Source organism: Bos indicus x Bos taurus, chromosome 9 (genome assembly GCF_003369695.1).
Source record: "Bos indicus x Bos taurus breed Angus x Brahman F1 hybrid chromosome 9, Bos_hybrid_MaternalHap_v2.0, whole genome shotgun sequence".
In the NCBI taxonomy this organism is placed as follows: Eukaryota; Metazoa; Chordata; class Mammalia; order Artiodactyla; family Bovidae; genus Bos; species Bos indicus x Bos taurus.
This window is the reverse complement of record NC_040084.1, coordinates 103,915,962-103,932,175: the sequence shown is the minus strand read 5'-3', so window position 1 is coordinate 103,932,175 and position 16,214 is coordinate 103,915,962. Positions and strand designations below refer to the sequence as shown.

Below are 16,214 nucleotides of genomic sequence, written 5' to 3'. Positions count from 1 at the left end.
TCCTCCTGTACAAGCTACATCCTCAGTATATAAAGAGCGTCTAGAAATCAAAAAGAAAGGCCAAGATCTATAACCCAATAGGTAAGTGGGCAAAAACCTTAACTAGATAGTCAGGGAAAAAACATAAACAGAAGCTCCACTGTATTGTAATAGGAAACCTATTAGATTAGCAAAAATCCTTTCCTGGAATCAACCAGAGAAGAGATCAGAGCTGTCAATCAAACCGAGTAGACACAGGAAATTTGTGCTGATTCTATGGAGGCTAACACCCTATAGCCTGGCCACACTCGATTTCTCTCTCTGGAGCCCCCAACACAGAAGGAGCTGCAGATTTGACCTGCTCTCTCCACTTCAATGTCCACTGAGACCCAAGGATGCGATGGGCCCGAAGGCGGTCACAGGTGAGCGGGGAGTCAGGGAGACGCTGCCTCTCCAGCAGCCAGTTGGTCTGAAAACCATGGCCCCGACTACATCCTAAGGAAACAGACCTCCTGTCATGAGTGTCCTAGGAGACAGGGGCTGGCGGGGACAAGATGACTGCTTCCTCTCAGACCCGTGGGGCACGTCCTGGTGGTCACAGCAAAGCTGTCACTCGGGCGGCAGACCCTCCAGGTTCACAGAGCCCCTGACCCACGTGAAGGGACTGTGAGAACGTGGGGGCCTTGGAGGTGACAAACACCACGCAGCAGGGTGCCGGCGTGGGCCTCCTGCTAGGTGGGCATCCTCCTCAGGGTGGAGATGTCCTGGGGCCTTGGCCTTCAGGCAGAAGGTGGAGGAACCTTGGGGATTCAGCTGACAGAGCCGGGCACGTGGGACCTCAGGGGTCCCCGGGCGGCCGGTGGGGGTGCAGAGAGGAGGGGCCCCCAGGGGTGTGACAAGCACAACAACAGGGTTGGACGCGCAGCGGCCATCTGGACGCAGCAGCCTGCTCCACAGGCAGCGGCACCCCCGCGTTTGGCCTGCCGGCGTCCACTCTCACACCTCCTTGCGTTCCTGCTGCGACGTAGCAAACAGCACGAAGCAAACGGGCCTCCCACTGCCCCAGGTGCTCCCAGCAGCTGTCCTGAGTCCCTGCCCGGATGCGATGGTCAGACTCAGACTTGGGTCCCTCATTTACAGGTAGGCGAGGCCGACCCTCCCCAGAGGAAGAAGGGAGGACGGAGCCAGCTCACCCTGAGGTGCGTGCCGCCGAGGCGTCCTTGCCCCGAGGCTCCCGGCAGTGCCATCCTCTGCCGGCCGCAGCCCTCACGGCCCCCCAGCCCCACCCAGACGTCCCCACGCTCAGCCTGCCCTCTCATCTGCCTCCCTTCCCTCCGTGCTGTGTCCGCTGCGCTCAGCGGCTTTGCACCCGTTTCACCAGGCTTCTTCCTCCCGGGAACCCTCTGCACTGCGTGTTCCCTCTCTCCTCTGAGGTCAGGAGCCTTGCCTGGGCTCTGCACCCCTGTCCATCTCACCTGCTCCAGCACCCCCTTCCCTACTCTGCAGCTTCTCCCGCAGACACGCTGAGCCCCGAGTCGCAGCGGTCCCCCAGAGCTCTCCCCAGAGCCCCTGCCAATCCCTCCCCTTCTCCACTGAACCCCCGGGACACAGTCTGTGCTTCCTGCCTCCCGCACCCTCCCACCCGCCTGACCTTGACTGCCAGAGCCGCGGGAGCACCCAGGCCACTTCAAGGGACATTTCTGGGTCATGTCTTCCTTTGAGCCCCAGCTCCCCCGCTGCCTCAGCTGGTCCTCCTCGGCCTTCCCAGCTCTGCTTTGTTGCATCTGTCATTCTTCCTGGGCCTGTCCTCACCCCTCTCCTCACCCAGCAGTCCCCAGGGCCAATGTGATGACTCCAGCCCAGACTACAGGTGGAGGTGAGAGACAGCGGGGGCTTAGGAAACCCAGGGCCCCCTGCTTACCCCAGACTCAGTGTCTTTCGGAAGGCACTTCCTGCCTTTGTCTCTGTGGCCTTTTGGGACTCTTCAGTCTCCGTGGCAGAATGTCTTGCCCATAATGGAATAAAATACTTATTTTTTTAATTAGTTATGTCATCTTAGTATGTAACTTTCATCTAGGGGGCTTCCCTGATAGCTAAGTTCATAAAGAATCCACCTGCAATGCAGGAGGCTCTGGCTCGATTCCTGGGTTGGACAGGTCTCCTGGAGAAGGGATAGGCTACCCACTTCAGTATTCTTGGGCTTCCCCGGTGGCTCAGCTGGTAAAGAATCCGCCTGCAATGCGGGAGACCTGGGTTCAATCCTTGGGTTGGAAAGATCCCCTGGAGGAGGGAAAGGCTACCCACTCCAGTACTCTGGCCTGGAGAATTCCATAGGGTTGCAAAGAGTCAGACACGACTGAGCAACTTTCACTTCCATCTAAGCCAGAGAAATCAGAATTATCAACTACTACAAGGAAGAGAAACAGCAAGAGAGTTCCAGAAAGACATCTACTTCTGCTTCATCTACTACACCAAAGCCTTTGACTGTGTGGGTCACAACAAACTCTGGAAAACTCTTCAAGAGATGGGAATACCAGACCACCTGACCTGCCTCCTGAAAAACCTGTATGCAGGTCACGAAGCAACAGTTAGAACTGGACTTGGAACAACAGACTGGTTCCAAATAGGGAAAGGAGTACGTCAAGGCTGTATATTGTCACCCTGCTTATTTAACTTACATGCAGAGTACATCATGCGAAATGCCAGACTGGATGAAGCACAAGCTGGAATCAAGGTTGCCAGGAGAAGATGATACCACCCTAATGGCAGAAGGCGAAGAAAGAAAGTGAAAGTGAAAGAAGAGAGTGAAAAAATTGACTCAACATTCAGAAAACTAAGATCATGGCATCCGGTCCCATCGCTTCATGGTAAATAGATGGGGAAACAATGGAAACAGTGACAGACTTTATTTTCCTGGGCTCCAAAATCACTACAGAAGGTGACTGAAGCCATGAAATTAAAAGATGCTTGCTCCTTGGAAAAAAAGCTATAACAAACCCAGACATCATATTAAAAAGCAGAGATATTACTTTGCTGACAAAGGTTCCTCTAGTCAAAGCTATGATTTTTCCAGTGGTCATGTATGGATGTGAGAGTTGGACCATAAATAAAGCTGAGCACGGAAAAATTGATGCTTTTGAACTGTGGTGTTGGAGAAGACTCTTGAGAGTCCCTTGAACTGCAAGGAGATCCACCCAGTCCATCCTAAAGGAGATCAACCCTGAATATTCATTGGAAGGACTCATGCTGAAGCTGAAGCTCCAGTACTTTGGCCACCTGATGCGAAGAGCTGATTCATTTGAAAAGACCCTGATGCTGGGAAAGACTGAAGGCAGGAGGAGAAGGGGAGGACAGAGGATGGGATGGTTGGATGGCATCACTGACTCAATGGACATGAGTTTGAGCAAGCTCCGAGAGTTGGTGATGGACAGGGAGGTCTTGCGTGTAGCAGTCCATGGGGTTGCAAAGAGTCAGACATGAATGAGCGACTGAACTGAACAAGGAAGAAGACAAAGAAATGAACAGAAACACAGGAATCTGACCCAGTAAGAACCGGGCCCTCCGGGTGCATCCTCTGTACCTGTAAAGCAGCGGAACTGCGCCTTCACAGGGCTGTTGGGGGAATTTGTTCGAGATAATCCACCTGTGAAGCCCTGTAGAAACGGGGTTACTGTCTGATGGAGAGGAGAGGCCACATCTCAGGGCCACACTGACCGGCGTGCGACCAAGCCCACGCTGGCCACACACCCTGTGGGAAGGACCAGCCCCACTGAGACACTCCCTCCGCCCGAGGAGACAGCTCCCCCAGGACTCCTCAGTCCTGAAGGGGCAGTCCCACGTGGGGGAGGGGAGGGCGTGGGCGTGGACGCGCGAGGACCACGAGGCGCCCTGGAAGGAACACCGCCCCGGTGCTGACACCTGTGCTGCGCCGCCCGGTTGCAATCCATGCATCAGGCCCATGCAAGGGCAGCTTTTACGAACATAATCCAAACCACTCTTCTTTTAAAGGAATCCAAAGACACGCCAGAACTTTCTGCTTCATCCAGGCTCTTGGGAAAGATTTCAAATCTGATCTTGAATCGATGGTAAAGGGTCCCTAATTAACTCACTCTGGTGCCCCATTCCCGGGTCCTGGGGCCCTGGAAACATTTGTTCCTTGGAGGTGAAGCTTGACTCTAACACTGGGGTGCTGCAACAGCCCAGAGATGCAGTTTGGCTGGAATCACTTAGTGGGGCTGTAAACTGGCTGTGGTCGTGCTCTCGGGAGGCCTGCAACCCTGCAGGCTTCTCTCGGCAGCCCAGCCACCCCACAACGCCATGTGGGAGTTGGTCTCTGCACCTCAAAGATGGGCTCGATAAAGAACAGAAATGGTGTGGACCTAACAGAAGCAGAAGATATTCAGAAGAGGTGGCAAGAATACACAGAAGAACTGTACAAAAAAGATCTTCATGACCAAGATAATCACGATGGTGTGATCACTCACCTAGAGCCAGACATCCTGGAATGTGAAGTCAAGTGGGCCTAGAAAGCATCACTACGAACAAAGCTAGTGGAGGTGATGGAATTCCAGTTGAGCTATTTCAAATCCTGAAAGATGATGCTGTGAAAGTGCTGCACTCAATATGCCAGCACATTTGGAAAACTCAGCAGTGGGCACAGGATTGGAAAAGGTCAGTTTTCATTCCAATCCCAAAGAAAGGCAATGCCATAGAATGCTCAAACTACCGCACAATTGCAGTCATCTCACACACTAGTAAAGTAATGCTCAAAATTCTCCAAGCCAGGCTTCAGCAATACGTGAACCATGAACTTCCTGATGTTCAAGCCGGTTTTAGAAAAGGCAGAGGAACCTGAGATCAAATTGCCAACATCCGCTGGATCATGGAAAAAGCAAGAGTTCCAGAAAAACATCTATTTCTGCTTTATTGATTATGCCAAAGCCTTTGACTGTGTGGATCACAATAAACTGTGGAAAATTCAAGAGATGGGAATACCAGACCACCTGACCTGCCTCTTGAGAAACCTGTATGCAGGTCAGGAAGCAACAGTTAGAACTGGACATGGAACAACAGACTGGTTCCAAATAGGAAAAGGAGTACATCAAGGCTGTATATTGTCACCCTGCTTATTTAACTTATATGCAGAGTACATCATGAGAAACGCTGGGCTGGAAGAAGCACAAGCTGGAATCAAGATTGCCGGGAGAAATATCAATAACCTCAGATATGCAGATGACACCACCCTTATGGCAGAAAGTGAAGAGGAACTCAAAAGCCTCTTGATGAAAGTGAAAGAGGAGAGTGAAAAAGTTGGCTTAAAGCTCAACATTCAGAAAACGAAGATCATGGCATCTGGTCCCATCACTTCATGGGAAATAGATGGGGAAACAGTGCAGACAGTGTCAGACTTTATTTTGGGGGGCTCCCAAATCACTGCAGATGGTGACTGCAGCCATGAAATTAAAAGACGCTTACTCCTTGGAAGGAAAGTTATGACCAACCTAGATAGCATATTCAAAAGCAGAGACATTACTTTGCCAACAAAGGTCTGTCTAGTTAAAGGCTATGGGTTTTCCAGTGGTCATGTATGGATGTGAGAGTTGGACTGTGAAGAAAGCTGAGCACCGAAGAATTGATGCTTTTGAACTGTGGTGTTGGAGAAGACTCTTGAGAGTCCCTTGGACTGCAAGGAGATCCAACCAGTCCATTCTAAAGGAGATCAGTCCTGGGTATTCTTTAGAAGGACTGATGCTAAAGCTGAAACTGCAATACTTTGGCCACCTCATGCGAAGAGTTGACTCATTGGAAAAGACTCTGATGCTGGGAGGGATTGGGGGCAAGAGGAGAAGGGGACGTCAGAGGATGAAATGGCTGGATGGTATCACCGACTCAATGGACACGAGTTTGGGTGAACTCTGGGAGTTGGTGATGGACAGGGAGGCCTGGCGTGCTGCAATTCGTGAGGTGGCAAAGAGTCGGACACGACTGAGCAACTGAACTGAACTGAACTAGGAGACCTCTCCCACAGTAAATCCTGAACGCTGTCCTCTGTAGGAAGTCAACCCGTCTGCACACAAAGAGCTTCTCCGGGGCAGTCTGCTCTCAGCCTCGCGGATCAGCCTGCCGGGCTGTCCTCCTAGGGATGGAGTTCCTGTCTCCACTGGGACATGGCTGGCTGATGGAAACTCACGGCCGGGGACTGGCCCCGCCATACTTGCTGACAAGCTGGCATGCCGCTCTTTACCCTCCAGGGAAGCCAAGCTCTGCCCACTGCAGGCAAGGCGGGAGGAGAGGACGGGGCAGGTCCTGCTGGATCAAAGACGCCGGCCCCTTCCCTCCGGGAGGCTTTCGCTGCCTCCCGCAGTCGCCTCAGCCTGGCTTTGCTAAAGAGCGCCACCCCGTGTCCCTACAGAGGAAGCACAACCCCACGAAACAGGCCCAGCAAGTCACCAACAGCGTTAACCGAGATCAGAGCATCTCTGATCTGGGAAACCCAATGTTTATTCACAGGAGCAGATTCCCCATGGAATCCCTGGGAAAGTGTCCCCATTGACGCCCCCACCCCGCGTCCCCACTGACCCCCTCCACCCCGCATCTGCATGCTGATGGCCGGCACAGGCAGGGCCTGCTTGCAGTCGGCTCTGGCTCTGTTGGCACATAGTTCAGAGGGCACCGCCCAGGCCCAGGCAGGGCTATTCTTAGCTCAGCAGGAGGACGAGGACTTAGGAGGCGGCAGCTGTGTCCCGTCCACCTCGTGCACAGAAACGTCTGCAGAGACTCTGGGGGTGGGGATGGGGTGGGGGCGCGGGGCATGACTGCCTCCGAGTCTCCGCACCGTCCTTCCTCCGGGCCTCGCGGAAGGCCGGCAGGACTGACAGACGGCCGCCCCGGTCAGGAGGGGCTGGCGTGCCCCGCACATGCTCATCACAGCACCCTAACCGGGAGGGGTGCTCCTTTCCACACGCCTCCCTGGAGAAAGCTCAGGGCGAAGGGCCCGTGAGTGATAGACGGAGCCAGGCTCTAGTCTGGGCATGTCCACATGGAGCCTGGGGCCTCCGCGCAGCACCAGCTGCTCCCTCCCGACCTCACTCTGTAACAGCTCAGAGAGCTTGCTGCCTTGCGTGGGTACCAGATCTAGCCAACCTTCACCTCCTTCCTTTCCCCAGCAATTCCGTCGGCTGGAGGTACTGGGCCGGCAGAGGATGTAGAGAATCCAGGGAGCCTGGCGCAAACCCCAGGCATCTGGAGCATCTGGCTGCTTGTCAGCAGTGGCAGACGGTGTCACACCACGGCCCCTCAGAGCCAGCCCCAGCTTCACCGCGACTCCTGCCTGCGGACTGTGGACTGGCTGGCCCCCTCCTCCTGCTCTAGGGTCAGAGCCCACACGGGACCTCGTCTGAGGTCTTCGCCCTTCGCCCCCTTGGCTGTGCCTGCCGCCCGGGGAGGGGGGACGCAGGGATGCATCCGACAGAGGCAGGGTCTTCCCTCCAGGAGCAGGTGGTCGGCAGGACACAGGCTGCAGGGAGGGGTGGATTCCGTGGACGGTGCCCAGCCCAGCCTCAGGCAGGAGCAATGCGGCCTCCCAAGGGCCGGCCAGAGGGCAGCAGCCACGTGCCCAGTGCCCAGCCCCCCAGCCAGCACAGCGCTCGTCGTGGGTGTCGTGTGGCTGCCCTCCGCTGCACAGGACCTGCGGGAAAGGCCTGCAGACACGGTGACACCCAGGACCCATGCTGATCCCTGCGGGAGGCCCAGGCTAGGGTCCTGGGACACGCGACAGCACCCCCTGGAGGTGGGCGTCTGGTCACACTCTCCCGCGGGAACTCAGCCCACCTGGAAGGCCAGGCGGGACACGTGAGGGTTGCGGGCAGGACAGGAGACCATCTCAGGGGGACAGTTGGAAGACAGACTCTGAGAGGCTGGGGTTGGACATCTGAGGAGGGTTTTGGTGAGTTGACATGGCCCGTGTGGTGCTGGTGCTGAGCAGTCCAGGGGACCAGGGTCTGGGAACCATCAGTGTAAAAGCAAGAGAAAAACAGCCTGTAATTCAGAGCAGAGCCCACTATACCCTCTGCCTCTCGTGCGGGGCTGCTCACCTCCTGGGTCCACAGCACGTCCCTAAAGGGAAGCCATCTGGTCAGACGTCTAGGGTGACAGGGGCTTCCCTGGTGGCTCCCCTGGTGGCTCCCTGGGGAATCTGCCTGTAATGCAGGAGACCTGGGTTTGATTCCTGGGTCAGGAAGATCCCCAGAGAAGGAAATGGCCAGCCACTCCAGTACTCTTGACTGGAGAATCCCATGGACAGAGGAGCCTGGTGGGCTACAGTCCATGGGGTTGCAGAGTCCGGCAGGACTGAGTGACTAACACTTTCACTTTCTAGGTTGACAGAAATGAGACCTCCTGGAACAGTTCAAATGGGAGAAATTACTTGGTTTAATAAAATAAAAGAAACTTTGAGTCAGGGGACAGTGTGTGAGAAGCTGAATCAGAGAGAGAAAGCAGGCCACGGAGGAAGTGCACTGGCGTCAGAATCCCCATCAGCCCACGAGGAAGCCCCGAGACAGGAGCGGCTGGTCTGCTCTGGGAAGCGATGCTGACGCCCAACGTCAGGGGCATCTCTCTGGGCCTGCTCGCCCGCCTGGTCCTGTGCCGGCTGCAGGCAGAGCCCGTCAGAGAGATGCAGCCGAGGCCTCTGGGCTACCTCGTCCCAGCGCCCCTTAGACAGGCAGGCAGGGCCGCCGCTGAGGCCGCCGTCGTCGATCTGCGGAAGGGCTGGGGGCTGGCTGTGAGCAGACAGGCAGCAGAGCGCCGCGACCCTCCTGTGGCCCCAGCCCCAGCTCAGACCCGGACCTCGCCGTGAAGGCCGGTGGGTCCCCCGGCCCCCGGCCGTGGCGGGAAGGGCAGAGTAGAAGCAGGCACAATGAGCTCTCCCCACGACCCTGAAGCCGGTAGCGCGCTGAGAGCCACCGGGGGTCACGCGGCCCGCAGCCTGTGGCCGGCGGAGCAGAGGGGTCGCTGCAGGGAAGCGCGGACGGGGGCTCACGTAATCAGACGCGACCCCGACCGCGACGCCGCTGCGGGACAGATCGCCACAGCCCCGGCCTCCGGTCAGCACCCCCGGGCGGGCACCCCGCCGCACGCCCGCGGCCGAGCCCACAGCAGCGTTCTGGTTCCATCTCCGCGGCCTCGTGAGGGCTCTGCCAAGTCTCCAGGGGTCAGCAGAGCCTGGAACCCGCGGCCCCGTCGATGTGTGACACGGGCAGCAAACACGGCGGCCGAGACGGCCTGACGGAGTGTGGACAGCCACAGGCTGCAGCGTGAACCCAGCACCAAGCAGGCCTGGACGCACCTCGGGGGACGGACAGGTGGGCACCTCACTTGCCACCAAGGCAGCAGAGACGCCCAGGGGCCTCTGCGTCTTGGGAGCAATGTCTACAGGACTGGCGCCTGCCGAGTGGCCGCTAACCAGTTTCCCAGCCAAATGGCCGCTTTCACAGGAGACCCAGAGTAAGACCTGCAGGTGGACGTGAAGGCAGCTCTCACCCTGTGGTCTGGGCCACCAGGCCTGGTGGACAGGCATCCGCATCGACACGGGAGCCACACACAGGCCCACAGCACAGACCGAGGCTCCCGGACAAAGCCTGGCAGTTCCTCTCCTTGTGAGAGCCAGCTCCCTGCTGCTCTCGGACCCCACACAGACCAGGACACTCCCCACCCCAGGACCTGGGAACCCTGCACAGACCAGGACCCCTCCCCCCAGGGCATGGGGACCCCGCACAGACCAGGACCCTCCTCATCCAAGAACCCCCTCCTCCAGAACCTGGGGACCCGGCACAGACCAGACCCCCCAGCACCTGGGGACCCCACACAGACCAGGAGCCCCCCACCCCAGGACCTGGGAACCCTGCACAGACCAGGACCCCCAGGACCTGGGGACCCCACACAGACCAGGAGCCCCCCACCCCAGGACCTGGGGACCCTGCACAGACCAGGACCCTGCCTCTGCCCAGGGCTCTGAGTTTCCTCCTGACGGAGCCAGTTGCAGATGCGTCTGAACCTTTGAGCATCAGGCAGCCCCCCTCGAGTACCCCCCTCTCCACCTGCTGACACCCCCACCGCGCAGCAGCCGGCTCCGCTTGCTCCACGGTGGGGGTCACAGTGACAAGCTCACTCCTCCTCGCATGTACCTACCTGTGTACCTACCGTGATGGCTGCCCAAAGCGTGAAGAGTTCTGTGATTTCTGCAGGCTGTGGACATCACCTGCAGGGCAAAGCCGCAGTGCCCAGCTACACGGCGGCCCCAGGACAGCGGGGGCAGGGACTGCTCCGGGTCAAGTGCCAGGAAGGACCACGCAGTAAAGGGAGACCCACGGGAAGAGCGCACTGGGTCAGGGAGGTCAGCGGTCAGGGCCCAGGGGAATGAGCCTAGGGGTCAACACGAGGGGGTCAGAGGGGTGCAGGGGCGTGAGGAGGGAGGGCCCGCCCCTGGCATCTGGTGATGCAGGGAACCCCCCACCCCGTCACATCAGCCACCAGTGCTCAGCAAGGAGGGCGGCAGCCCCCGGAGGATGCAGCAGGGAGGGCAGTGCCCACGGCTGTGTCCGTGCTGAGAGTACACAGTCACGGCGGCAGATGCGGGGAGCAGCCCCCGGCCCCACTGGAACCATGGCTGGGGGCGGTGCACTGGGAGCCCACTGGCCTGGACGCTTCTGTTCTCAAGAAAACGCTGCCACAGACAGGCTCAGGGCAGCCTTGCCAGGGACGCAAAGGACAAAGGGCTGTGACTTGGGGGGGCTGCTCCCCATGTCCCTGGGGACAGCTGTGGCCCAGGCTGGGGCCCTGGGAAAGCTCCCAGCATCCCCATCTCCAGGGGTGAAAGGCAATGGACAACGACAGTTACCAGATTCCTAGCGGGAAAGCTCTTTGAGGAGTGAGGTTTGGGTCGACCTACCAGGTGAGGACCAGCGACCAGAGGTGAGCAGCGGAGGGAGGAGGCAGCGATGAGAGAGGAAGGGCTCCTCAGACCAGGGGCCCGGCCCTCGGGTCCCGTGGTCACCACGCAGCTCGGCCGCTTCTTCCCTCCCCGCCAGCCCCATTCCAGCGCCAACACCAGCGGGGTTACGAGCGGTTATCCTCTAAATCATAATTTTGAGTCCAGCCTGGAGGCTGTGACCGACCACAGGACCTCCTCTGAGGGGGGCAATGACGTGGGGGGTCTTGCGTCACAGTAGACAGAAGCAGGAGGCGTCCCCGTCTTTACCCACGTCTTTACCCCGTCTTTATCCTGTAAGTTCAGTTACAAGGGGGTGGCCACTGCTGAACTGGAGAAGCGACAGCTGGACCAGGAAAGTCTGGTCACGTGGCCCCACCCGCCCCACGGCAGCCTCCCCACCGACCTCTGATGGCAGAGAAGCCAGAGCACGTGGCAGGCCGCCCTTCCTGGGAGGCCGACTCGCCAGCAAGGCCAGGAGGAGGCTGTGCGGCCAGCAGGGAAGGGGCACAGCCAAGGGGACACAGACTCGGACTTCAGGGCAGCCCTGCAGGGGCTCCTGGAGGCCCTCCCGCCTTGCTGCTGTGGACGAGGAGCTTCCCGGAGTGGCTGCCCAGGGCCTCCCGCGAGCCTGACCTGGGGGGTCTGCAGCCCGTCTCACTCTGTCCTCCCAGGGGCTGTGCTAAACCTGCCAGGCCTGGACCCCGGGGACATGCTGACCGGCAGGCTTGCTGCCCAGGGCCTTCCAGGAGCTGTTCCTCCCCACCTCTCTCCAGCGAGTTCTGCATCCCATCCACCTCACCCTCTGCTCCAAGGACGGGGTGACTGGCCCAAGGCCTCCCGCCGTGCTCCAGTGGCTGGTCCAGGGGTGGATGTCCACCCAGCCTGACCCATGAGTGCAGGGCAGGGTCCTGGTCACAGCCGTCGTTTCAAGATTAGCACTATGGCCAGTAAGATGTGGCCACCCACACCTGGGTGACGGCTGAGTGAGAAGACTCTCCTCTGCGTAGGACGCAGTCGGGAGACAAGGCCCCAAACTGCTGCGGCCACTGCTTCCCAGGGATCCACCTGAGGCTCACACCAGCAGCCGGAAGGCGACTGGAGAACTGCAGGGCAGGAAGCCTGGGGCCCTGCTGGAGCAGGGTCCCGAAACCACCTGCCCTTGGAAACACACCCTGCCCTTGGGTCTTCGATTCACAGGCTATGAAGTTCACACAGTCAGTCGGGTTTCTGATAGAGCCCGAGGCATCCTGACTTATCAGACGACTTTAATGGTGGATTTCTCGGCTAAATGCATTAACATCTGTTTCTTCTCAATAAAAGTCCAAATCTTCAACAAGGCCGTGTGTGTGAGACGGACAGCGTCGTCCCACTTGTTCCTGTCTTGCCTGGTGCAAGCTGCAAGGTTCTCTGTGTACTGCAAGATGCACTTTAAGAACCTGTTTCAAACAAAGAAAGTAATTTATCTATCCCACTGTAAATGCAACAAGGATTTACTGTATCCCCTTCATTCTGGAATCACAACTGAAGTACTCTAGGTAATTTTCACCTGAAGATTCCAGAAAAGGAAATACATACAACATGGAAACGAGAGAACGCTACCTGGATGAAGGCGAGGACGCCAGCGTCAGTGTGCAGGGTGGACATCACGCGCCACACAGCGCACCCGCTCCCAGGCCCACGCAGGACACTCTGCTGATGGGACCTTAGGGGCCGCCTGGACCACACTCACATAACAGACCCTCAAGACACTGGACCCTCGGGGGCTGCGCCTCCTGTTTCCACCCCACTAGCCTCACCCCCCGCCAGAGGGGCCACCCCCCTCCACAGTAGACATGTGTTGCTGGGAGCAGCCATCGCTGCTGAAAGGCTTCTGCTGGAAGATGACTCACCAGGAAGCCCACAGGGAACGCCCTCTGACTGGCGAGAAGGGCCACATCCACATTTCCCAAGTTCTCCTTAAAGTTTCCCAAGTAGCCCAAAATTGTCTCCAACTATGAATTTTTGAAATTTTTACACTTAGAAGTTAAAAGAATACAATGAATATCCACAGCCCCCTATCTAGACTGTGGCTTTCAGTTGAGGTGACTGTGCCCCCAAAGGGCACTGGGGGCGTCTGAGCCCTTTGTGGCTGTCACGACTGGGGGCTGCTGGCATCCAGTGGGCGGGGGGCACTGCCCTACAGTGCCTACATGGCCCTGCAGCAGACCGTCTACAGATTAGAGCCGGACCAGGCTCCGGGAGTCCGCGCAGCTGAGGGTGGTGCAGCCTCCCCACAGCCTCCTCCCAGTATCGCTGTCTGGACAGAGTTCCCGTGGCCCTGAGGGAGGGATTCCAAAATCATTCACATGCAGATCACTCAGCTTTCTGAACTGTCAGCTCTAAAGGCTCACTGACTTGCACTGAAACCCACAGAGAAGAGCAGTTCAGGGTCAGATAGGAGGGAGCACGACTCAAAATACTGACACACAGCTTCACCTCCTGCAGTGTGCACACGGACCCAGATGCCGCTGGTGTTCTGAAGTGTGCACACTGACCTCAGGTACTGCTGGTATTCTGAAGTGTGCACGTGATCTCAGATACTGCCGGTGTTCTGAAGTGTGCACACGGACCCAGATACCGCTGGTGTTCTAAAGTGTGCACACTGACCTCAGGTACTGCTGGTATTCTGAAGCATTCTTCCCAAGAACCATGTGAATGTTGATCAATTCCAGTGCAATCAGCAATAAAATCAGGTAAAGCATCGGAGACAGAAGCTTCATACTAAAAACGTAAGATCAGTTAAAATTCAGTAAGTGTTAAATATTTATCACCTTTATAAGATGCCTTCGTGAGGACGCAGCGCATTCTACATACACACTGCCGGCACCGCCGGGTAAATCTGCTGTTACCTTTAAAATCCAAAAATTCGCTGGGTCTCTAGAACCCATATTCTAAACTTACAAGTGGTATTTGCAGTGACACTTATTGCAATTTTTCTCGAAAATAAGCATTCTCTGAAGTGGGAGCAGAAGCCCATCAGCTGAGAGCCGCCCAGGAGAGCTCCGCCCACGATACTCCACTCAGCAGGCCCTGGACCTGCGCACCAGGGCTCCGCCCACCAGGTCACGCAGCACGCACCTGCGCACCAGACGCAGGTAATTCCGCCTCTGCCGTGAGCGCAGGCTTCGGTCCTCCCACTGCCTGCGCCTCAGCTCCACGCACACGGCTACCTGTCCACAAACGCGGCGGCAGTGGGCGCTGACCCTCCGGAGCACAGCCAGCACCTCCAGGACAGCTCGGGGGCAGAAGAGGGTCCGCACGGGGATGCTGCAGAGCACATGGAGCAGGCGGGGCCACCTGCGGGGTGGAGAGCGGGTCCTGAGGGCCTGTCTGCCCCGGGCCGGCGGCCTGCACACCTGCCGCGGCCGTGTCACAGGCGTCAGACTCGGCAGATCCCGCGTGAGAATCTCTGTCGCCACACGCACTGTCAGGGCTTATCTGACAGCTCCTCCGCGAAGTCTGCAACCCAACACACCTCCCCCAGGCCCAAGCACCCAGGGCGCCCTGGACTCACTCCTCAGGAGGAAGGGGCCCTGGGAGGTGGGCAGCGCGGTGTGTCTCAGGCACATGGCAACACAGCTCAGCCACGATTTCTGTGATTAAAGAGCTGCAGACATCTGTTTCAGAATCACCTTCTGATCTGAAGACAGGAAACATTTAAAGACATGTGACAAAGAGCAGTTGCCCAATTAGGGCCAGTGCAAACTGATGTTTATTTCAGTGGTTCCCTGGGCAAAGCACTTCATCTGCAACTTGCTTTCCCCAAAATGAAATGAAAAAGCCATGTAGGAGACCAAGGTAAAGGTAAATGACAGAGGCACCACCAACTGACTATTCTGCTGGATGCCACCCACCTGCCCAAGAGGCCTGCCTTCATGCTTGAGCCCTAGGTCTCTGCAAACGCTTCCCCCACGACTGGGCCCTGAGACCCCCAGTCTCAGCCCTCCAGCACCTAGCCCTAGTACTTCCTCCTTGGGACCTGTCTCCTGACAGTCTTGCCAGAGAAGACACTGTTTGGAGCTGAGGTTCACAGAGCCTTGCGAGGCTTCTGTGAGGACTCACCGCACAGGCTCCCTTTCAGCTTCTTCGGGCAAAGGCAGCAGAGGCCAAGCTCCAACGCTCCCCTCACAGCTCAGCACCTAACACACCGTATTTGTAAAATTGTTACAGAGGCTACATATGAAAACTTGGTGGGCATCTGTTATTTGGTCAACACAGGTAAAGGAAGGCAGGTGAAAACATGAGATCCTTAGGAAGTGTCGACAGCCCCTCCCACCCGACACTCCTGGGGACCGTCCACTCCGGGCTCGGCTTCTCTCCGACACCTCTGCAAAGCTCCCCAACCCATTCTGCACTGATTCTACAGCTTCCTTTCAGAATTTCTACTAGCAGCTATTGTGACGATTATATTCTTGGACATGACCCCACCTTGCTCCCTGGTACCTCCTGCCATATGTAAAATAAAGTTTCTGAGCCACTCTCCAATCACAATATCCGGGTAGAGATGCTCACAAGCTTATTGCTTGTTTAATCTACAGGTTAACGAAAGCTGGTCAGACGAAGCTGACATCCCTCACCACTGCCAAGCAACACCTGTGACAGGTCCTAGGTTAATGGCACGCAGTCACCCACAAAGTACTAAAAACACCGAGGACGCAAACCGACCATCACCTCAACTGCTAGACCCCAGAAAGATGCAGTGGCCAGGCCAAGGCCACACATCTGGGAGGCACACAAGCCACAGAGCCAGGTCTGGGGACCCGAAGCCGGGCTGGAGGAGGCGGCCTGCACCCGTCAAATCTCTACAACTGTGGACCTGCACACCCCTCCCCACATACCTGTTTTTTAAGCTGAGAAGCTGGGTGGCAGCGAGAAACGTAGGTTCCTGCAAGGTTAATCAGTGACCCCACCGCTGCTTTTTCCTGGTTTAGAGAAAACAGACCATTGTTACTACAACTTTGGTCAGGCTTCTGCTTCTCTGCTATCGCATCTGAGGTCACATAAGAGTCCTGACTTTCTGTTAACTCCCTACACATAATTCTCTCAGCTAAAAGAAGGAAACCTCTTCATTAAAATGGATTTGATAAAGTAGTCAAGCCATAACCAACAAAATTATCTTAAATAAGGCTGATTAATAGTGATCAATTACATATGCTACTCTGTCCACAATGCAGCAAAACCAGAAATAAATGAGAAAAAGAGTCCA

General features: G+C 57.0%; 1 protein-coding gene across 12 annotated transcripts in view; it reads right to left on the bottom strand.

Moving 5' to 3' along the window:
* Positions 1-12,216: 12,216 nt before the first annotated feature.
* ERMARD (ER membrane associated RNA degradation) overlaps positions 12,217-16,214 on the bottom strand; it is a 28,886-nt gene continuing 24,888 nt past the window's right edge. For 10 of the 12 annotated variants that reach the window (XM_027552109.1, XM_027552108.1, XM_027552111.1 and 7 more), the window contains 6 exons: positions 15,847-15,930; positions 15,071-15,147; positions 14,523-14,648; positions 14,087-14,305; positions 13,616-13,729; positions 12,217-12,405 (listed from right to left, as the gene is read on the bottom strand). In XM_027552109.1, coding sequence (XP_027407910.1) covers positions 12,225-12,405; positions 13,616-13,729; positions 14,087-14,305; positions 14,523-14,648; positions 15,071-15,147; positions 15,847-15,930 — 801 coding nt within the window. In that variant the 3' untranslated portion in view covers positions 12,217-12,224. The remainder of the gene's footprint in view (positions 12,406-13,615; positions 13,730-14,086; positions 14,306-14,522; positions 14,649-15,070; positions 15,148-15,846; positions 15,931-16,214) is intronic. The other 2 variants (XM_027552104.1, XM_027552103.1) reach the window with 1 other exon arrangement.